General features: G+C 34.4%; 1 protein-coding gene across 3 annotated transcripts in view; it reads left to right on the top strand.

Annotated features, from left to right (window-relative positions):
* Positions 1-24848, top strand: part of CSMD3 (CUB and Sushi multiple domains 3) — a 1145609-nt gene that overhangs the window by 1100101 nt on the left and 20660 nt on the right. For all 3 annotated transcript variants that reach the window (XM_040625739.1, XM_040625738.1, XM_008689272.2), the window contains 5 exons: positions 9004-9183; positions 10720-10893; positions 15000-15173; positions 16250-16323; positions 24129-24240. In XM_040625739.1, the coding sequence (XP_040481673.1) occupies positions 9004-9183; positions 10720-10893; positions 15000-15173; positions 16250-16323; positions 24129-24240 (714 nt within the window). The remainder of the gene's footprint in view (positions 1-9003; positions 9184-10719; positions 10894-14999; positions 15174-16249; positions 16324-24128; positions 24241-24848) is intronic.

Raw genomic sequence — 24848 nt, 5'->3', positions numbered from 1 at the left:
AAGCTTTATACTGTGTGTGGGCCAGTGACCCATTCCTTTTAATAATTTAGCTCTTTTGTGAGTATTTGTATTTCCTGAATGACTGGCTCAAATGAATCACTCGAGAGGAAGATGCCATCAAAGTCCTGTTGTGTCATATCCATGTACCTGGAGAAAGTCGCTCGTAGTTACTATCTTGCCTGCAAAGATTGTGAGCAATGACCAGGCTGTTGAGGTGCCTTGTGTGTATTGTGTCTCTTCAAAGGTGAAGGCGGACTATGGCTAGGAGATTATTGAAATAGGCACTGAATAGAACATACTAGCCGCATGTATAATAGCAAAACACTTACCAGTTGTTGATTGGAGTCAGTAAAAAGTAATATTCCTGGCCCTATGTCAGCCACAGATATTGTTACATGTAATCTTTTGGGTAATTACCTGACCTTGGGCAGATCCTCACAGACTGATCACTATTTTGATGAATATTCAAGAAGCTCTCTCCCTAGATCTCTCTTTCTTTCTGTGCACGTCCTCTCTAGTCCCCTCTCTCAGACTCTATCCATTCCGTTGTCTCCTGACTCTCAGATCCATCTCTTCAACTCAGGGAGTTCACTGGGTTCCGCATGGGGTTCTCCTCCCTGTGCCAAAGCCTGGAAATTCTCTCAAGGCAGTAAGATAGGGGCAGTCGTAGAACTCATCTCATTTTTTTTCTGTCTTTCAGGGATCACTGTGCTTCTGTGCTTTGCTGCCTGATGAAACCTTTCTCTCTTTCTTTCTTTCTTTCTTTCTTTCTTTCTTTCTTTCTTTCTTTCCTTTTTTTTTTTCTGGTTGTTTTAAATGGAGAATAAATTCTCCTTGATTTCTCCACTTTGAAGGAAAGAAATCCTTTTGCTTACTTTGAAAATGTCTCATTTTTTTGTGAAACTGAAAAATCGAACAATTAACAAATATGCTTTACTGTTTTCATACTGTAGTACCCCATTTGAGCCTTTAGAATGGTATCCTGCTATCTTTAATCATCAGTTATTTGGTTAAGCTTTCTCAAGACACTTCTTCCTCATATCCCTTTTAGCTAAAAAGGATCTCTCCGTGCTGTATAACTTTTTTTTCCCCCCAGTGTCAATGACTTACACTGCTAAACCATGAACTTCATGGGCAGTTGTAACCGGGTCTGTTTATCTCAGTGACTTTCTGGAGTGCAGCACAGAACTGAATGTACAAGAGTAACTAAGTAATTACTTGTTGACTGACTGAAATATCTCATTTGAGTTTTATTTTAACTATGAATATATGTGACTTATAATTTCACTCCATTTTAAAATGCTTATAGAAAGGGCTTGTAATTATAGATTGTAGATACCATGCCACATAGCTTCTGGAAGATAGTATCCATTTAATATAGAATTATCAAAAAGACTGAAATAAAGAGTATATTCAGAGTAAAGGAAATCTGCTGAGTAGCATATCTTTTTTTCCCCACAAAGAATAACAATTTAATTTAGTCAAGGATAAATACCTAAGTCTTTTAGTTAAGATGTTTTCCAATTTTAGTAACAATAAATAAACATACTCCAGTTTTTGAGACTGCAAATTGCATTTAATTGAATCGTCTTCATTTTTCCCTAAAAATTTAAAATCAAGTTAAAATCACCTAATTCATGACAGATTGGTTACAAATAACATATCAAAAATATAAAGTTTCTTTACTTATGTCAGTTCTTCAAGGAGAAATGTTAAGTATGATATTTCAAGCATTAGCTTTTAAATGATGAATCACTATTAAATTAAAAACTGAAAATTTGTAACAGTTGGCTTATTTTGTAGGCAAAAAAGTGCCGACAGCCCAGTAGCAATCCAAACCAAAAGCGAAAACAAAAATATCCCTAAAAGAGGAGCAGAGAGAGGTTTCAATGGAAATCAAAATGGGCTAAACTTCTATAATTAAAGAATCTAGCATATTGATAATGCTTATATGTGGTCAAACTGAATTAGACCATTGTCTCAGATTTCTTCTCATTAATTTGCAGTGGAAGTCAATTTAAACACATTATTGAAAGAACCATGTAATTTTGGACCTGGAAGAGATTGTATCATAGACTTGCACGTGTAGATCAGGAAACTGAGATACCAATTATTTAATTGACTTACTGACTACTGTCAGAGCCCACTGCTGAACAGTTATTTCTACCCATACATGGATGGAATTTTTCATTCAATTTAATTATTTCATATATATACCAGAAAGCTTAAGTTCAAATAATAAATATTTATACTAAATTTTGATTTAATATAATTGCCTTTTTTTAGGCACTTTTTTTTTAGCAACTAAACACAAGGACCTAAATAATAATTTGAAATGATTTAAATTACCTATAAAGAAAATTTAAAATGCCTGAACTAAATTTCTAAACCAAAGTGTTAGCAGCAGTTTTTGGCAAACCCACCTAAACAAAACAACTTCTTTTTCCTTTCCAATCAAATTGTTAATATTTTTACTCATAAAAAACAATATCTGTCATTGAGTGTTTATTGGTCATTAGAATTTGTGCTAAGTACTTTACACAAATTCTCTCACTTATTTCTAATAACAGATCTATGAAATAAATACTATTAGTCTTTCTGTTTCACATTTGAAGAAATGGTATCTTACAGAGGAAACACAAGTGTCTTCCTCATGGTAACACAGTATACATAGGATCTAAGACTTAAACACGTTTATTTGACTCTCAAGTTCACCTCATTACGTCCTTTTGTATTTTTCCTCCTCTTTGTTTTCTTGCTTTATTTTCTATCTTCACTAAAGTGGTCATATTTGACATGGCATAAATATGAGACATTGCTTATAATGCCTATGGAATTTTTTCATTGATTTATAACCTATTCTCTAATGGTTATATGGCATAAATATGAGACATTGCTTATAATGCCTATGGAATTTTTTCATTGATTTATAACCTATTCTCTAATTTTTTCAATTTCTCTGCATTTACCAATTTGAGTTATACAGAGTTATATCATTTCTTAATGAGTTGACCACTTGTAAGATTTATTTTTGTTCAACAATCCTTTCTGCTTAAAATTACAATTGCCTCTACATATCTTGTCAATAATTTTGTTTGTCTCAAGATGAATGTCCAAACATATAGTGCAAATATATGTTAATAATAAATCTGCAAATCTTGCAAGAGATTAAATATTTTGATATGATGAGTTAAAGGAAATGAATCAAGCTACTGCGGAATCATATACATAATCAATGACAAAGTGGATCTGCTAGAATTAGAATAATATCAGCTCAAAGAGATAAAATCACCAAGACAGATGATACGATAAATGTGTCAATATAGGATGATTTGAATGAGAATTCACAGAGACCCTTGAGGAAATTAATAAAACCATTAAAATATAGGTGAATTACCCATTTACAGTGTTGTGGTGAAAGTAAAATAAAAAGAATTAAATTCTATTTGGATTTTTTTCTACTTTTTTAAAAATAAAATTTTGGTCACTCTGTTTTTTTACCCTGGGCTTGTTATCTTTAGGAAACTAGTTTCTCCTGCAGAGTGAAAATCAGAGTGGTGATCTAATTTTTAGAATATAATTTTATTTTTTAGCTTATAGCTGTCTATTTTTTATCTAAAAATACAGAAATGTGCCTGTAAAGGTAATTGGATTACTTATGGATTCCGTTAGTAAAAAATCACTTACATAAAATCTATTAATTTTGGGTACTTTCCTAGGAACTGAGAATAGAGAGTCCAGTAAGTAAGGTCTCTGGTCTCTAATATTTCATAGGTCAGTGAAATAGCATCGGTTTCCCAAGCAGTTTCACCCTTTTGAGTGTTTTCCACCAGGGTGATTTTGCAAATGTACCTTGATTTGTTTGATCGGCCAGTAGAAACACACACACACACACACACACACACACACACACACACACATTCCTTTTCTGTTCTTAAAAAAAAACACTGTCCAATCCCACGGGTAATTGTGTCTTGTTCATTTCAATGATTTTTGGAAACACTTTGGGAGTAAACATAATTTAATAATAATGGTAATGCTTCCATCCTCCCCCTTCCATATCTAGCCTGAGTAGAGATGTGAGGGAAGGATACAATTTCCCTCACATAAATTCTACCTGCTAATATTCAGCCAGCTTAAGATTATAAATGAATTGAGAAATTGCATACTTAACTAACCTGTCTCTAAAAGATACCTCACAAACAAGAACTCTTTCCCTCTTCTCCAGACAGGTCCTTATTGAACCCATCTGGAGTGTGAGGCCTCCCCTAAATAAACTAGTTTTGTCTTGGGTAGGTAATATATCATGAACTTATCATGACTATATCATGAGATCAAGGTCATGCATCCAACATCATGCACACTTTGGCAGAGGAATTACATTGAGAAACATCCATGGAACTGAACCAAGCTGGAAGGAAAAGATATTTGGCCACAATACCAAGAAGTTCTTAAAAGTACTCTGATTATAAAATTTGGTGAAGTTCTTTTCTGTGATGTTCAGAATGAGAGAAAATATCTAAAAACTAAGCACAAGGAAATGCTCATTTAAAAATATCTCATAGGATGCTTACCTTTCGATGTCTTAACAGGCAGAGCCACCTCTGGTACCTAAAGCCCATAGTGCACGTAGTATTTTGGGAATAAGATACGATCTGTACCCAGGACAGGGCTTGTCAAGTGCAGTAAGGATTGGCTTTCAGTGCTAAAAAGAAATACATTTGTTTGTTTCTTGGAATTTTTTTTAACCCAGTAGAATTCCTTCCAGAATGATTAATGCCCTGTATCTGGCAGGTCTTGTTGTTTGGGCCAAGGACAGCATACTCCGTCAGATCCAGAGATAAATGAATCTGAGGCTTTTGTTCCAAATAACCAGGACAGAAATGGTTCTTACCGGATCTTTGTTACCAAACTGAGAGTTCTCAAAGATTTTTCTTTTTTTTTAGCTTTTTTCTCTCTTTCTTTTTTTTTTCTTTTTTTTTTTTTTTTTTGGTAAAGAATGGTTCAGGGAGATGGAGCTACTCTCACATAGAAGAAAGCTGGAGAAGATATCCCAGCATGAAACTGGGTGAAGTGAAGCTAAAAAAAATCATCTAAATCTCCTCAAGGAAAGAGAGCTATCTTTCAGTGCAGTGGTTCTCAGACAGGGGTGATTTTGCTTCCCGGGGGATATTTGGCAATGTCTGGAGATATTTTTGGCTGTCACAGTGTGGGTGAATGAAGTGTGCTATCAGTATCTAGCAGGTAGAGGTCAATGCTAAACATTCTCAATGCATAAAGCAGCCCTCTTCCATTCAACGAGTAGTTAGTACCAATGTCAGTAGTGCCAAGGTTGAGGTTGAGAAAATCTATCGCTGAGATCTAAAAAGGAAACCAATGTTTGAATTGGGAGATTATATAAAATCAGAAGCATTATCAGAGAAATGACAACCTTTCTGGTACTTTTTTCTGCTATAGTAGAATTATTTTATGAGCCTGAAACCTGAAAAAGCAAATGTGTAATTATGTTTGAGTGAGAATGTCCATTGCTGCATTGTCTCTAAAAGAAAAACAATGAGATTAACTCAAACATCCAGGGTTTAGTTACATAAACTATATTGCATGTATATCCATGTAAGGGAATAAAAGTGTGAGCAATGTGATCCTATTTTATTTAAAAATGCATATTTATACTTCTCACTTAAGAAGTTAAAAGAGAAAGTAGTTTTGAAGTGGCATAGACTAAAATTACCACAATTATGTTATTTTTAGCATAGAGATTGTCTACTTAGATTTATCATAAATGATGCCACATGGGCATCAATTGCATGATAGAAGCTAATCAGAAAAACCTCCCACAAAAACAAGTTCAGACCTTTAAAACAATGTGTATTTTTTGAGAATTGGAGCTAATCATTCCTTACGTATCATTCACATATTTACTCTTTAAACAATATTTACTTAATCTTTTATAATGAGTAATGCTCTAGACTAGGCCCTGAAAATATAACAGTGTAGAAAAGAGACAAAATAATTGTCTTCCTGGAGTTTATTGGGGTGTGTGTGAGTGTGTGTGTGCGTGTGTTTGCGTAGGAGTTTTGGTGACGTTTGAGAAGATTGTTCTTACAATGAAGCACAGCATTCCGTTGTCATGCACTGATGTCTCTGAATTTTAGGGTAAAATAAAGAGCCACTATTCTAAGGTTTTGCCTGAAAAGACCAAAAGCCTCTTTTGTTGTTGTTGCTAAAAACAAACTGACGGTAAATGAATTGTGGAGCAGGTGCTGTTTATAAAGACTGTTGCTATTGGAAACTGCCTCTTTGGCCTTTGCTTCACTAGGAAGCCACCAAACAAATCCTCATGAAGCTGTTGTTGTCAGGCATTTCATTCATGATGCCTGCCACAATATGCGAACTCTCCCTTGGTGCCTCCTTGTAAAATAACCCCTCTGTCCTTTTTGGTGGCTGCGTCTCAGCTCATAGTGCCTTAGGATCAGGTTAGCTCTTCCTTCTTGCCAGGGTTCTAGTTCAGTCTGCAAACTGTTACCTAGAAACAACAACAATTTGTAGCTGTGCTCTTTAATTTCCCTCTTCTTAATTGGAATGTAGGTTAAAAATAGAAAAAGAAGGTAAAATGAAACAAAATAAATTGAAGGCTTAATACTCACTTTGATGTAGTTGTAAACTTTGAAACAGAATTTCAAAACTGGAATTTTGAAGTGACATTCCTGGTAATAAGCAGGATTTGATTTCCTATTCAACTCAGTTGTGTAGTTTAAAAAATTGTTTCCTCTGCAATAATTAAAAGAACAAAAATTGTCCTATATGCAAAATTCTTTAATTAAGAGTCAGACAGAAGCACTCAATAAGTGTGACTTCAGCCAACTGTCTCCAGGGCTCTGAGGATTATCAGGTGAAGTGCCCTGAATATTGTTCTTTAATTTAAATGCCATTATTCATGGTCTTAGAACTTCTTAGGCTTAGCGGATTAGAATGATATGAAAGAAATCTTGACATTCATAATTTTTAATGGTAAATTAATAAATGCAATGTAATTGAAGTGCTGGTAAGGTCTTCCATGCCTTAATCTACTTTTAGTCTTTGACCCTAGATCTCCAAAATACTTCTCTAATCTGATCCCCCATCCTGGTGGCACCCACGAGATGATCAGGGGGTCTTTGCTGAAGAATTAATTACAAATAAAAATGAGAGAATATAGCCCAGATTTACCTGATGAAATTATTTACCCTTTTATGAACAAAAAGATTTAAGAGGCAAAAAGTAAAAATTTTAAAAAAGATACTAAAAGGCCAGTAACCCCATTTTTTTTAATCTCCAGAAAAGAAATAGTGTAAACTTGTGTATTTTCCTTTTTGTCTTAGTTGCCAGAAAGCTTTTAGACAATTCCTTGCCCGAAGCAAGCTTAAATCATGTACCTCAAAACAGCAAATGCTTTTGTGGCTTATATATAATCTTTGTTATGCCTTATTATTAAATATCATATTTATAATTATTTCTCTCTTCTCTGCTATCTCAAGTCTTTCTGAAACTTTTGGTGTGGCGTTATAAATGGTAATATTAGGTATATAACCAGAGCTAGCTTTATGGGCTAATAAAGTTGATAGAAACTCATGCTCAAAAGGGTCCAGTGCTGGGGTTTAATGCTCTATGATCGCTGTCTTAAAATTCTTAATTTCAACTTTAAATTTGTATTTTGTAAGTGAAGTCTATGGGGACAACGGAGTATGTGCTGAGGGCTTGGAACCTCTGCTCATGCACAGTCAGCCTCTCTGCTTCCAGGCCATTCACCCCCTATCATGTGGTATCCCTTCCCTGAACCTCCCCACTCCCACTCCTTCTCTGGGTCCACTGATGCTTTCTGCCCAGCCAGTCCATAGTGTCATCAACAGAGGGAGGCTCACATTGCAATTGTCTTCCACCCCTTTCTGGGGGCTTGGGTGCAAGCATGAAATATGTAGGAGTTGGGTATATTTATAGACTCTTAGAGCAGAACAGGGCAGCAGCTCCCCCTGTCCTGGGCTGACAACGACAAGGCATATTTAGTAAGAACTTTATGTAGGCTTCTCACTGACCCCCAATCCAGAAAGTAAATGCCTCCCAGAGTGGAGGTGCAATTTCTTGGAGCATTCTTTCGCTTGAGTTGGCAGTGAGTTGGCGAAAATGTTAAATTGATTTCTCTGTCCCTAACTATGGCATTTTCATCACCACAAGTCATGTATCCTGCCCTGCATGTAATAGATTCACATTTTAGAGCTTATTCATTCTTTCATTTATTCAATAGGACGTATTCTTCTTGAACCTAACATTGTTTTAATTAAAAACTATTATGGGGGCGCCAGGGTGGCCCATTTGGTTAAAGCATCTGACTCTTGATTTTGGCTCAGGGCATGATCTCAGGCTTGTGAGATCCAGCCCTGAGTCAGGCTCTGCACTGGGTGTGGAGCCTGCTTGAGATTCTTTCTCTCCCTCTCCCTTTGCCCCTCCCCCCTTCCCCCTCCCCCATCGCCTACTTGGGCTTATACCCACACTCTCAAAAAAAAACCAAAAACCGATTATAATATCCAGCTGAGTGACAATGTGCAAAAAATATGCTCTCAGTCCACCAAGCCTGATAGAGATTTCAGTTGGCATATATGGGAATACATAGATTTCAAATATTATATTAGAAATCTTGAGTCTATAGGATGACTTCTCCATGATCCCCTAATGCAGATTAAAAGAGGTTACTGCATCAGAGTTCCTTAGAGTATAATAGTTTATTAACCTAGCCTCTTCAGAGTCTAAATGACAGATTCTGAACCATATGCATAGAATCTGTAATAAGCATACCTGATCATAATCAGGAATTGCCAGTATGTGGTTTAAATATGCTTATGTTTTATGATTAAAAATGAACATGATAACTAATTTTCCCTACCTATATATTAAGTATGCCATATGCTTACTACTTCTCTCCATTAAATGGCACATTAACCATCTGCTCTTCTAATCCAATACTGATAGTAATCAGTTGTGGAGACCCAGGTATACCAGCCAATGGACTGAGATATGGAGATGATTATGTGGTTGGACAAAATGTCTCTTACATGTGCCAGCCAGGCTATACAATGGAATTGAACGGTTCCAGAATTAGGACTTGTACAACTAATGGCACATGGAGTGGAGTAATGCCAACTTGTAGAGGTATGATAATTTCTTCAATATTATAAGTGATAACTGATGTATATTAACTTCTTAGTATGAAAAATTAAAGTAAGCTTCAATAGTGTTTTTGTGTTATTTAACTTTTTTCTGATGCTGAAAATTGCTGCAGTTTTATTTTAAAACCATACAGAAAATAACATATAGAATTTAAAATATTTCAAGAAAAATATTAAATTTTATTATGAATTATGACAATGATTTCTAGTGCAACCAAAACAAAAATATCATGTGCTCTGATATGTACTCACCTTCATCATTTATATTGATTAGTGAATATTTAAAAAAGAATATAACCTTAATGAATTAGAATTTTAATTTGATGATCGGTCAAACAATTCAAAGATGTGAAAAAAACTTTCTATAACTTGAGAACAGTCATAATTACAAAAACTAACTCTTCATAAAGAAAAGAACATCTTTCTTAATACAATCTAGAATTAATCTTGTAGTCAATATAGGCATAAATTTGCTGTTTTATGCTATTTATATTTTTCCACTGGAGATATATTTATAATTTTATGCCAGTTTTTATGATTATTTATGGAATACTGTAGATGCAATGTCAGGCCATTTCTGTTGTTTTATAATAATACTGAGATTTCTCATTCAGGTGTCTTTCTAAACATCTGTGAATTGACAGTTTAATCTAACAAAAAGAATAATTTCAACTTGTGTCTTTTTCTTCTTGATTACCCTGTTTCTGAATCAGATCACTGTATATATACACAGTTAATACATGAAAATATATGAATGTACATTTTATATTTAGGAGTTATTTCATACACCACTGATTCTGATAATCGTAATATAACTCCAAGAATTATTCATATATGTTGCTAATCATAAAAGTATAGTCATTCTTATTTTTAGATTTTGCAATGCGTACCCCTCTTTTTCCCTTCATCTCTGTCACATTATCCTACCCATCTCTGCTTGAAGCCAGCTTAAAACAAATTTTTAAATAAATGTTTAAACATTTAATAATTTATTTTAAAACCCTAAAGTAAGTTTTAACATATGAATTTAAGTGGTTGTAGAACCAATTTGGGTATTTTAATGAGATACCTGATTTAGGTTTTTTCCAAATGTCACAGAATTACTTGCAAATTCCTTGCTATAATGTTGACGCTATATATAGCCAAACAGCCCTGATCTTCAGTCTGTCTAAAGGTCATTGGAAAAAATAATTTTATATAAAACCAATAATTTATCAGTTACAGTATACTAGATGGAAGGTCACCCTGTATTTGCTTCGCTTAGATGTCAGGCAGCTTGTTATTTTCTAGAAGAATCTCTGACAACCAGTAGCCATTATGTTGCCAAGAAATAGTTACATCCTAGAGGGATTAATTCCAGGGATGTTTCAGGACTACTACCAGGAGAATAAAACATGTCACACCATATTGTCCTCCGAAAGGTTAAATTAGCACATATGCTGCTGCTTCTGATTTTTTTTTTTTTTTACATCCTGGATATTTCAACAGCTGTGTCTAATCGCTTTTAATGTAATTGCAGCTGTTACCTGCCCAACTCCTCCCCAGATCTCTAATGGAAGGTTGGAAGGAACAAATTTTGACTGGGGCTTTAGTATTAGCTACATCTGTTCTCCAGGCTATGAACTATCCTTTCCTGCTGTTCTGACCTGTGTAGGGAACGGTACCTGGAGTGGAGAAGTACCACAGTGCTTACGTAAGTATAATCTCTATACTTAAAATTCCATTTTCCCATTTCCACTGTCTTGAAACTACTTGACTGAGATTATTGCTGTTACTTAAAATTTTCAGATTTTGCTAGAACAAATATCAGATTGTTAAAGCTCATTCCGAGGCATAATTAAAATTCAATAGGAAATCATATTTACCAATGTAGATACTTTTCCTGTAATCCAACTATTATGTTCTTTCTGCTCTGACTCTAAATATTAGGCTAAACTGCTTTGTTTGCAAACTTATTTTAAAAAATTATTTCTCAAATCAAAGACCCTTTAAGATTAATTCTACTACTGGAAAAGTATTCTGATTTTTGTCCAGTTTGTCTCAATTGAACACTCTAATTTACTCCAAAATTTCTTTCCACAGTAAATCCATGTTACTTTACATGGTCATTCAAATCAAGTTCTTGTGATATTATTTGTCATGATAATGCTTGTGATTATACCTAAAATGATTAGGGTAAGCTTGGAGAAGAGGGATTAATATTTTTTACAGAGGTCACTTTACAATATATATTCCAGCAAGTATCACTTCAAAATTAATTTGGAAGATTGCAAACAAAATAAGTTGGCTTTGTGTTTTATACAAATTATTGTAGCACATGATATGGGCAACATTCATGCAGAGGTGTCTGTTCCTAGTTTTCCTTCCCTTCCCTGCTTAGGATAGAGGAGCACCCCATCTGTCCCCATGGCCTTGAAGTTAAGCAGATCTAACTGATGATGCTGCTTGGAACCCTCCAGTCTTCTCATTCACAGTAGAAGCCAAATTGCCTGCGGGCTTCTGGGCCCTTTGTCTTCTTTTCTCCTGATCTCATCATATGCTCCTATCCCCCAATACCTCAAGGTTGATGTCACACAAATTGTCCCTTAAAATTCTGTTTTTTTTTTTTTTTAAAGATTTTATTTATTTATGTGACGGAGAGACAGCCAGCGAGAGAGGGAACACAGCAGGGGAGAGGGAGAGGAAGAAGCAGGCTCCCAGCTGAGGAGCCCGATGTGGGACTCGATCCCGGAACGCCAGGATCACACCCTGAGCCGAAGGCAGACGCTTAACGACTGCGCAACCCAGGCGCCCCTTAAAATTCTGTTTTATGCTGAGAATCATCTTAGAAAAGACCAATGTGTTCTAAATAAGACTAGATATTCTATGGCTACTTCAGAATAGATAGGGACAAGGAGATTAATAGAGATGAGTTCATGGTAAAATTCATTTGATATGACGGGGAAAATCTCAATAAAGAAGTATCTTGGATATGATGTTTTATTTTTTGGTTATATTAAAATACAAATAATAATAAAGTACTTACTATTGACATTGAATTATAACTGTCCAAATGTAATAGGGCTCACTTTGTCCAAATTGCTTTACATATATGATTTCTACTACACAAAACAGAACTCCTAGTAAGTATATTTACTTACGACATTTTAACCGGTAATGACACTTGGGCTCAGAGAGAGGAATCAAATTGTAAGGACCCTGTGTGACCCTGTCATCATTTAGGGCACCAGCTACGTTATTTGGCCTACGGTTGCACTGCCACTAAAAGAAAGAGTATGAATTCCAGTTCAGAGAAGGTAGACTAAAGAGATAATGCTCTTATCCATTGAATAGCCAAATTCATTCATTTTAGGGACTTGATAGAAGGGAAAGTCTTTTCTCTTTCATTTTGTTCAAAATATATCCTTTTTTCTTAAAGTTTTAATGTCATTGTGACCTAAAACCTTTTAAAAGTATACTCTGTGCCTTAAGCCTCTAAACTAGACACAGTAGGTTGTTTGGTTTAGTACATGGAAATCTACAGATAGAAAATAATGGAATGATGAGGTAGTGAGGGGCAGGTAGAGAGCAGGATCGAGGAGTTTATGTGGTTGCCTCTCCCTCCTTTCTTTTCTTTGTTGAATAAAGATAAGATTCTGAGGGAATGACTCAGCAGAAATATGCAAGAGAAACACTTCAGAAGTAGGTAACTAAATAATTTGGCAATAGAAATGATGGGAAAGCTAAAATGCCCATTGATAATGTTCACTGAGGAAATAGCCATTGAATTCAAAATGTGCTAGAGACACAAAGATTTTAAGATGAAGACCCGGCCTCTAGGGTTTGACGTTACATTGCTAGAAGTGATGTTATATTACTCATAGCACAAAGATTTACAATAGCTAGTAAATGCTGAAATTAAAACAAACACTAAACAAATGTTTATTTTACCTGTGTTACTTTACTCTGAAATTTTCCTCTAAATTTATTTTGTTGAATATTTGTTTAATAATTACTTTTAACTTTATTCTAAAAAGAAAATGAGAAGTTCCTAAAAAGAGGTTTGAAAATTCAGGCCTCTCCTAGAGTCTTGAATTTCAGGAAGGGTCTCTCTTTGTACCTCTAGCTTAAGACTAAGGTATTCTGTTATTAGGGTATTTATCCATTCCTGTTTGCCTAGAGCATTCCTAATTTATTCCTGTTGTCCTGGTCAATGTCCTATCCAGTTAGAGGTCTCCTTTCAGCCTCAAAAATATCTTTGGTTTGGGGTACCTGGGTGGCTCAGTAGTTAAGCATCTGCCTTCGTCTCAGGTCATGATCCTGGGGTCCTGGGATCGAGCCCCGCATCAGGCTCCCAGCTTGGTGGGAAGCCTGCTTCGCCCTCTCCCACTTCCCCTGCTTGTGTTCCTTCTCTCACTCTCTCTCTCTCTCTGTCTGTCAAATAAATAAATAAATAAAATCTTTAAAAAATATATCTTTGGTCGAGGATGCACCACCCTAAGGGAGCATTTATACTTGAAAACATTTGGATGTTGCTGGTTTTTTGCCTTATTTTGGGCATAAGCTTTCAGGTGCTGAATCTGCAAATTTAAAATCCAAGTATGCTTAAAAATGGTTAAAATGGTATTTATATGTTCTGTACTTTTACTACAATAAACAAATTGAAGGCATATGATATCTTTGTCTAGGTTATCTACTGGATTTGAAACCATCTGATCTCATCCCCTATTACACTTCTGCATATTCACTCTGCTCCAGCTTTACTGGGCATGCTAGATGTGCTCCAGCATAGGGCTTTGGCAGTGCTGTTTCCTTTATCTAGAATGATCTCCCTTGGGTTATCAGCATGGCTAAATGCTTTGTTTCCTCCAGATCTTGCTTCAGTGACAGACACCCTTTCACCTTATTTGAAACCCATCCCCAGCCATCACCATTTATCACACCCACACATACACAGTCCAGATCTCCTTCCCGCACTATTTCTCCACACAGGACTCACTACCTTCCCACATACCACCTTTTCTTATTATGTTTGTTTGTTTGCCTCCCTCACAAGTACATAAATTCCATAAGGGCAGGAATCTTAGTTTGTTTCTTGATATGTCTAAGTGCCTAAAACTTCTTAGAATAGGTTCTTTTAGTTATTAGGAAATATATGTTGAATGGAATAATGTATTCAGTTTGTTTACAAATTCTGTCAAGATGGTATTTTCAATAGTCGTTGTGGAACATTGAGATTCCTTGGTTTGGTATAGATTTGGACTCTACTGGGCTCCTTTACTCTTTAAGAAACACTCGAAAATCCTCCACAGTATTACAGAGAGGAAGACAACAAGACACTGGGTATGTGCCCTGAGTGTTCAACACAGTACAACAGAACAAATAAGTGTATCTGTTATATACATAGAAAAAGAGCAATCTGGAGAGTACAACCTAGACCGTTATGGGCTGGTTCTTTCTGACAGAGCTTTCTTGAATCACATGGCTTTACAGAAGTATACTCCAACTTTGCAACCAATTTGTACAAATGTGTGGTTTGATTCTGATCAATACAAAACAACAACAAAAATATAAAAAAATTCTGTGGTTACTAAGGTGGTCTACTAGGTGGAAAATACCTCAGTCGGAATTCTTTTAAATATTATGCTGAGCTGTACATTCAGTATTTATCACGTAGATGAAAGCTAAAAAAATTTCTTTGGGATACATTAACATGAATAACATGTCACTTTAGTTCAGTATTCCAGTTATTTTCATCATTTTTCTAAACCGTTACTCTGATGGATCCTAAATCTTGCTATAAATATCTTTCATTTCCAGCCAAGTTCTGTGGTGACCCCGGTATACCTGCCCAAGGGAAAAGAGAAGGCAAAAGCTTTATATACCAGTCGGAAGTTTCATTTAGCTGCAATTCTCCTTTGGTATTAGTGGGATCAAGCACCAGAATATGTCAGGCAGATGGCACTTGGAGTGGTTCGTCACCTCACTGCATAGGTAATATTAATTAAAGGTTGATGATTCTCAGTAATTTTGGAATTTCTAGTATGAATGTTTTAATTATTTTCTCTGTCCTATAAACTATAGTTGCCTAAATATGAAAAATAAATGTAAAATATAAAGCAGTTAGAAGGCACTGAAAATGAATAGTTAAAACATATGATATTGTATTTAGCATTTAAAACTTCCCAGAGAAACATTAAAAATAATTTTCTTGTTAATTAGTAAAATGAAAAAGAAAAAAGCTCTCAGATTAATAGCATTAAGTATTAACATTTATCTATATTTTTATAGTTAATGAATCATAGTCAAATGATACTAAACTTGCTCCAAAAATTTTTAAAAAAAGACACACTGATGGCACCTGGGTGGTTCAGTCAACTCAGGTCTTGATCTCAAGGTCCTGAGTGCAAGCCCCGCATTGGGCTCCCTGTTGGGCATGGAGACTACTTAAAAAAAAAAAAAAAAAAAAAAAAAAAAAGGATACATTGACTTCAGAATGTCTCTAAGCACATTTCTATAGTCTTAAATTAAATGCCGTATTTGTTAAACCAACCAAATAATCTGTCAAACAAACTAGCCAACTGAGACACTACTAGTTTTATCATTTTTATACCTAAATCTCCTACAGGTGTCCATGAAAAATGCCAATAACTAAGTCCTGTTTCTGGAAAAACTCTTACTTCTTGAGGGGAATATTATCCTACCTGAGATTATAATTTAGCAAGTCCTTGAGCAAACGTTTTGTATACGTGTTCTTTTTTCAATTCCTTCATTTTTCCTTAACTTTTTATCCACAGAGTGAGTTGGATGTCAAGTGCTTTTATATTAGAAGGGTTCAAAGTTCAAAAATTGCATAATTCATGTAAATTGCAGTATACCTGAATTCTTGCTTTAAAATTAGCAGTCTTCTGTCCGTGGAGAGACACTATTAGATTTATACTCTTTATTATTACCCATGGTCCTTTTCATTAAGCCCCAAATCATTCAAAATTGTTTTGTATGTGAGAAATATACATTTAAATATAATTACAAATTTTAAATGAATATTATGTTTATAATCTTCATTTTAGAACCCACCCGTACCTCATGTGAAAATCCAGGAGTCCCAAGGCATGGATCTCAGAACAATACATTTGGATTTCAAGTGAGTACTTTAAATATTTCTATTTAGTATAAAACTAGATCAAAAGGTGTCTTTGATTCATGTGCATATAATCGTGTTGGCAGAAACAGGAAAACATCATGCTTATATTTGTATTCATAACCATATAAAAAAAAAGTAGAAGGCAACAAAAGAGTGCAAGTAAAAGGAAATTAGAAGAGGAAAAATGTGGTTTAAGAAAATAGCCTAACTGATCATGACTATAAAACAAAAGAAAAATTGAAGACAGCTGTGAGCGTAGGAAAATCCATATGTAGTAGTTAGTACCTAAGAGAGAGCGAAGTAAGAAGAAATGAGGGGATAAATGAGTAAATTCTAAAGGGGGATGTGGGGGAGTGTAGAAAGGTGAAGATGAAAGAGGTTAAAGAGTTAACAAACATATAAAAATGTGGTTATTCAATAAAACAATTAGACTAAAATATGTTTATTTTATAATATGTGTATTATACTAAATTTTCACTGACAAGGGAAATTTCTGAAAAAATAATTTATCCTATTGTTACACAATAGTTGGATTGTTACATTGGAATTCTTCAGCATGCCCAGTCATGTGTGTCTGACTTTCTTATTTTCTCTTTTTCTAATTTAGATTTTATGTAGAGATTCAGCGAGTTTTTCATTACAGGGAGCTTAGGGGAGCCAAATTGCATACTGACTCCACAAGGAAGTAGCCAATGTACACAGTACCCAATTGCCTTGTGTTGCAGAGTTTTCTAAATTGTACTACTTTGTGTGAAATTTAGTGGGAACCTGAAAAACATCCATTTCTAAAGGAAGTACTCATCAAAGGTGCCATATTTTTGTTGCTAAAAATAGTTTCCATTTATCTACAGTTCAGGCACAGTATGAACATTGATTTGATAGCATTTCCAATTCTTCCGGTTTGCCTTAGGCCTGTCTACATAATATGTGAAAGTGTAAAAAAGGCGTCTCAGTCTCCATTATGTTGGTGTTTTTAGAAAACTTTAGATTCATATCTTTATAAAAGGTTTTATCAATTGATCTAAATCCTGAAAAATGGACAACTAGTTAAAGAGCATTAGTCCTCATCATATAGATGAAAAAGCTGGAACAGAACGTGACTTGGCTTTGATCACCGAGCAAGTCAGTGGCTATATCCTGACAGAATACAGAATTTTGATGTTAGTGTCTGTGCACTAAATCAGATGATTTTCTGAAGAGCATGAGTCCTTTTTAATACATATCCTTTGAAATAATGGGAATGGAAATGAGTAAGAATGAATTTAGTACAGTCATCTAATGAAATGAATAGAATCATTACTTCTGCATTGTAAGAATTCTGTTATAACCATTGAAAAATGTTATCCCAAAGTTAATCTAACCCTGAAAGCATATTATTTGACCAATACAATGCATTGGATCATCATATTCTACTTAGATAAATATGAATAGACTAGATTTCAAATATGATAAACTCTACATAATTACATTAATCTTTATTAAAATGACAAATGATATACTGAGTATGTTAAATTCGTGACATCAACTTTCTTACATGCATATGACTGGTTTGTGTGTATATATGTATATGTATACTAAATATATTTACTAAATCGATACAGAGCCGATGGAAATTTTAAAAGTTTAATAATTCTGACTATTATTAATGTATTGGTAGATGCCAGATAGAATCCTGGAAAAGCCATCTTTATTGGTTGAGAAAAACTCTCACTTACAAGTTAAAAGAAGCTATTTGAGCTAGCTTAAGCCTAAAAACATTACAAGCCATGTGCAGGTATGTCGCGGACCCCAAGAAAAGGGATCTAGGTGAGACCCATCAAGCCCAGAATCTAGCAACTGGACTCAGTCTTTTCCACTACTCTGCTTGCCTACTTTGTTTTTTTCTTTGCAAATTGGCCATCTAACGAAGGGTGCATTTTTTTATTTACCTCTCAGCCACTTACGGAAAATGATTAATTGTCTCAATCTTAGTTTCAATTTCTAGAGAGAAAATAAGAATGTCTCAACTTTTGTATTTACCTCTGATTTGATCAGGTGGTCAGCAGTGACTTAAGTAAAATGATAGGAAGTTCACTTCTGGGAGGGACAAGAGAATGGGAAAGTTATGAATTACACACTCACTCAAATCATTTTCTTGATTTTTAAAAATATGTTTATTCACTCTTTTTTCTGTATAGATTTATATCATAGATTTTTGGACATAGATATAATTATTAACATATAAGGATATATTACCTATTGCTAGAGATGACAAAACTCTTGCGTTGAAAAAAGTACCCAACATAATTTCTCTTATATCCAAAATATTGTAAGTTGGAATAATTTTTGGCTAAAAATAGATTGGTAGTGAAGGGAGTAGCTGTCAAAATGATTGATACAACATCTAGATTAATTATGGGGTAAATTGCAGACACAAGTTCTTCACTAACTGCTGTATCATTCTTTAAATTGAGCTGTGGGTTTTGGGAGACACATCATTAGGAGTAAGGACTTCTTACTTTAAAGTTACTGTGGAGGGGCACCTGGGTGGCACAGCGGTTAAGCGTCTGCCTTCGGCTCAGGGCGTGATCCCGGCAATCTGGGATCGAGCCCCACATCAGGCTCTTCTGCTAGGAGCCTGCTTCTTCCTCTCCCACTCCCCCTGCTTGTGTTCCCTCTCTCGCTGGCTGTCTCTATCCTGTCAAATAAATAAATAAAATCTAAAAAAAAAAATAAATAAATAAAAAAAAAATAAAGTTACTGTGGATATGAAATGTTTTTAATCTGACTCTTCGATGTGTAACGTCAAAATATTGAACAGCAAGATTTTTAGCCGTACCAAAATAACCATGGTGATGATGTATGCTTTCCAGTTTATAATCTAAATTAATACATAAGCACACTGAATGGGACAAATATGTTACATAATGTTTTATTGCTTTTAAATGATGAATATGACATGAATTTTAAAACAAAAAATCCCCCAAATCAAGTGTTTTTAATTAAAATCTGATTTTTTTTTAAATAAAAACTCATAGGATATCTTAAAATTTATTTATTTTTTTAAACCAGGAACCTCAGGGCTGAAATTGATGCTTAATGAAACTCCCTTGCATCTTATCTTAAGCATATGTTTTCTCCTTTCATTTTTATGATCCTGCCTTTCTACATCAATTTTGTTAATCAAAATATGTGTATATCTTTTATTAGAAGCTACTTCATTTTTTCTTGGGTAAAATGTTTAATATAAACGCATAGTACAAAATGCAAATATAAAATGGTTGTTAAGATATACTACAGAGGAAGTATATAAATTGTGAATTCTTAGTTTTATATATATATGAAATAAATGTATGCTATATAAATATATATTAAACAGATATTTAATATGCGATGTTAAAAATCAGACACAAATAAATACAATGATGAAATTCTAGGAAAGCAAAAGTCATTTGATATGAAATATCATGAAAGAGAAAGATCTTACTTAGAGTATTCTAAATATATACAAAATGTCTGTTATGCCTTGATTAGCTATCTAAACTTCATGGCTTAGGAACTGAGATATAACATTTAAAATAAAGAAATAAGAAAAAAATGAAATAAGTAGTTAAAGATTTTTATTTATTTATTTGACAGAGACAGCCAGCGAGAGAGGGAACACAAACAGGGGGAGTGGGAGAGGAAGAAGAAAGCTCCCAGCAGAGCAGGAAGCCCGATGCAGGGCTGGATCCCAGGATCCTGGGATCATGCCCTGAGCCAAAGGCAGATGCTTAACAGCAGAGCCACTCAGGCGCCCCATGAAATAAGTAGTTAAAGAAGATAAATTATATTTACTAAATAGACATGTCTTATAATTTTATAATGCTTTTGTGCAAAACATGTTAATTGGGTCCAACTTAAAATGATTTTTATGTAAACAGTGGCTGCAATTAAAACTTAAAATGGATGATTTTTAATTCCTTATATAAAAATAATATTCAATATTTAGCATTATATATAATTGGTTTTACAAACAGCACTTTTTATTGGTAATTATTGGTGGGAAAATTGTACATGAAATATTTTTCCACAAATTTTTTAAATTAGATAATGAAAAATTATTTTTTCTACAAATAATCAAATTATATTTTGCATGTTAGAAGCTAATTTAGAATCAGAAGGACCTATCATCACAAGTTGGAAAAGGATGGACAGTCATATAAAATATAGTATTAAGTGGTCTTATAAATGAAAAAGCATTAATGCACTTTAATTTGGAGAAAATTTTGGTAATTGATTTAACTATAATAAACTCTGAACAAAAAATTAATCAGTTATTAAATTTGTTTAATTCTAGGTATATTAGATATTTGGTATAAGTATTTGTGAATGTGACAAAAATAGTTATTATGTAAGTATTTGTGAATTTGGCAAAAATAGTGTGATATAAAAAATTTTTAAATAGATTTTACTTTTCTGGTATCTGATTAATATCTAAAGCAGTACTTATGATGACTTTGGAAAAGTTTACAGAAATAAGGAAAAAAGTATTACAAGTAAAAAAAAAAGGCTATGTAATCCAACATATTTCTTAACATCTTATTAACAGCAAGTCTTAGTGAAGTAACCCAAATGTACCCTTCAAAGAATAAATGGTGATTTAGCTTCCTATGTAAAGTACGGAAGGGATATCATTCTTCTTTAAGAAACTATAGACATGTTAAATCTTTTTAAGTTAAGTAATGAAATGATTTTGTCATTTGTCACTAAATTAGTAGTCCCCATTCCTTTAGTTGATCTAAGAGTTTCGAGAGTTCTTTGTGCACAAGGGTGAGTAACATGGTCCCTAGTTTAGAGAAACTAACCTCTGGTGTGTGGGTGATTTCATAGGATAGATGATAACATTGGTAACTTCAGAAGTTGCTAAGGGAGCACATAAAAGAAAGTTCTCCTAATCTGTTGCTGCAGGGAAGTCTTTCTAGAAATGTCTGAGCTAAATCTTTTAGGGTAAAATCTAGGAAAAGAAAGTTGGGAAAGACATTCCATGCAGGGTAAACAGCGTGAAAATATGCATGCATTAAGGGAACAACAAAAATTCAGTAATACGTGAGCACAATTTGAGTAAAAGTAAGTGGTCAGTGATGAAGCTAGAGAAATGGGCCTTGGTCAGGTTATAGAGGCTTTTATCTGTCAAGTTAACACAAAGTAACTTTATCCTATGGGTGATTTGACAGTAAGGATTTTAAGGAGAATGCTGTACTTCCATGTTCATCACTCTGACTTTATGTGGAAAATAAATTTAATGTGGTCAAGACTAGAGTAATGGAAACAAGTTAGATGATTATCGTAATTGTAATTATGATTATTATAATTATAATTATGACAGTAGTTCTCAAAGTGTGGTTGCTGACCGAGCAGCAGCAGTATGACTTAAGGACTTGTTGGAAATACAGATTCTGGGCCTCCCCCAGATCTACCCAGTCAAAAACTTTCAAGGGAGGCTCATCTATTTGTGTTCTGGTAAGTCCTCGTGATTATGATATCTGCTAATATTTGAGAACCAAATCTGTAGAAAAGATATTGAGGACTAAAATAAGATGTGTAAGTGGAGAAAGACAGAAGGGGACAGTTTAAGATCTAGGAGGTAAAATTATCAGTATATGCTATTAGATTGAATGAGGGGAGATTTATGGGTAGAAGGTGGCAACCATTAACTGAGATCTACCCTAAAGTAGGATTGCTGGGTTGATAGAGGTAATGGTGTTTGTAAAACCAGTTTGAAGAACAGAATTGCAAAAGCTACATGATCAGTCACATAATCTAGTCCATATGAGAAAGTCAAAATATATAGCATCGTATTGCATAACTTCAGAGTATGTGAACTGCGTGCTCTGGAGCACAATTTGAAGGACGTCGTTTATGTTGAATACAGGGTGAACAGTGCTCCTGGAGTTGAATAGTGTAGCGGCCTTGGACAAAATGGGTTATCAAGGGGATAAGAGATCTCCTCAAAGCTATCATGAAGGTATCTTGGAAGACACAATGTAAGATAACTAGAAGAATAAAGGTTGTTCTCAGAGAGTGAAAGTTAGAATTGAATGTTTGTGGTATAGCATAGCTCTGGGTAACAACGAGGATATCAGAAATGGTAGCATTTAGCTACTCTCAAGGTCCAAATGGAATCTTGGGTCAAATTATGTCACTTTTAGCTTAGCCTCATGTCACTTTTGCAGGTAGGAGCAGGAACTAACTGGGAAGGAAGGAAACAGGGTATTTGTGAAACGTGCCAAGAGGATGACTGATCATTCTCAGACTCCAGTTGCTGGGGAAGGCTGAAATGGCAGACACTAAATATTCCTCACCTTGTCCTCCAGCTGTAATCATTTAATAAACCCTGATGATTTCTTCTTGTAATGTAGTTTGAGTAAACAACATCCTTCCCAAGTCTACTGCCACAAGTTAATTCAGCTTTTATCTATTCAAATCTAATATGGTAGTGCTGGCTTCATGATTATAATTACTGCTGGTCATTCTTTTCGTTTAGTAGTTTCTTTATGCAGTGGCTAATTTAATTTTCAAACAAATTTTACTTGCTCTGAGAGCTTTAGCAACTTGATGTTTTCATTAAAAAAAGATTTCAAATGCCATTGCCTGCCTTTTGAGACCCTTCAGAAACTGATTCTTACATTTATCTTTGACTTAATAATTAAAGTTGGAATTTATTTAAAACCTATGTGCCATCCCTGAATGGAGTAGATTTTACATCCTATTTCATTTAATGCTTAAAACAAATCTCAAGACAAATAATATTATCATCTTTATTTATAGATTAAGTCTCAAAGAGGGGATATACCTTATTCAAGCAAGATCAGATCCAGAGTTAAAGCCACACACACACATTACTCTGGCATCTGTTTTCTTTCTTTCTTTCTTTTTTTTTTTTTTTTGCTGTATCGCACTGCTTCCCACTTTACCGTTCCCCAACTCAACTTCCTATCTCACTGTGTGAACTATCCATGCCAACCAATCAAATGCACTCTTTTTCCTAAACTATATGATGTATATTTTAGCCTTCATACATTTTCTCATCATGTTCTTATCTTTTCTACTTTTGTATCAGTTGTTCTCAAGCTTTATTGTTCATTAAAATCACCTGGAGGGCTTGTTAAAATACAGATTGCTGGTCCCCATTCAGAGTTTCTGATGCAGTGGGTCTGGGATAAGGTCCCAAAATAGCATTTCTAAAAAAGTTCCTAATGATGCTGAGGTTACTGGTCTGGGGCCTCACTTTGAAAACCATGTTCTATGTATTTATCCAAAATTCACATCCTTAAAAGCTTAGTGCAAATTACATGTCTTCCAGTATATATTTGTTACAATCACAGCTTTTGCATCTAAACACCTTTACATCTAATCTTATATTGCATTTACTGTCTTCCATATTCATTTGCCTGTTATGTTGTTATCTTTATTTCTCTGTCTTCATCCATCTTTACTTATTTATCTTTACTTAGCGATCTACCTGTCTGTCTTGTGTTTGGATGTAGCTTATTGGCCTTTTGGTGTCTTATGTATTTTCTTCAAACAACCGTGACAAAAAGTTTGGCACCTATGCTTGCATTGGGTACTCAAATATTTGATGATGATATGTATACAAAGAGATGTAAGTTTTTTCTTTAGTCTTGATTTCCCCAATTTTATTTTAAATCAGTTTTAAATATCTTTTCCTACTAGCTTCTACCATGAAGAATTTCTTTTGAAAGTATTTTCTCATCCTCGTTTTTTTTTCTGTTTGTTGCCATATTTGAAGCTGCATTGGTATGTTTCTCTGTAATTTGCTATAGGTAGGAAGTGTTGTGCAGTTTCATTGCAAAAAAGGACACCTTCTGCAAGGGTCTACAACACGCACTTGCCTTCCTGACCTCACATGGAGTGGAATTCAGCCTGAGTGCATACGTAAGTATTGTGGCTAAGAAATTATACTTACCACAGATAGGAATTTATACGCATTTTTTCTTACAAGTGGGAAGTAAATCTATATCTACACAAAAGATGTATTACCTGGATTTTTTAGATTATGATAAAACATAATTTGTGTATATAAGTTTATTACTATATCATAACCCCAATGACCATTAAGGAGCATTCTTTCTAAACAAGTCAGAAGGCATGAGGCACAATTTCAGTTCTTTTGCAAACCGTTCAGCTTGGTCATCTGGTAATTTTAGATGATGATTAGTTTATCAATTCAGAGATCTGCACCTATGAATCTAAGGTATGCTGAAATACAGAAGGCTCCAACTTAGTACCTCTTAATCCTTTATCACTTGTAAAACTCTCTGAGAATCTGAGGAAAGATAGAAACATCCATGGAAGGAAATACACATGAATAGTTTGACCAAAAATTTGAATACTATTTCAGGATTTCCTGGAGCTTCTAAATGTGCACTGACCCTAAGTTGAGAGCACTTGCCGTACAGATTAAAGAAGAACAAAGCCCAAGGTCATGAAGCTGTCTTTTCTGGCTCACAGTTAGAAATAAATTTCAGCTGGTGAATTACTTA

Source organism: Ursus maritimus, unplaced genomic scaffold, assembly GCF_017311325.1.
Source record: "Ursus maritimus isolate PB19 unplaced genomic scaffold, ASM1731132v1 scaffold_9, whole genome shotgun sequence".
NCBI lineage: Eukaryota > Metazoa > Chordata > Mammalia > Carnivora > Ursidae > Ursus > Ursus maritimus.
The sequence above is the reverse complement of the archived record's forward strand: the minus strand, read 5'-3'. Positions and strand labels throughout refer to the sequence as shown.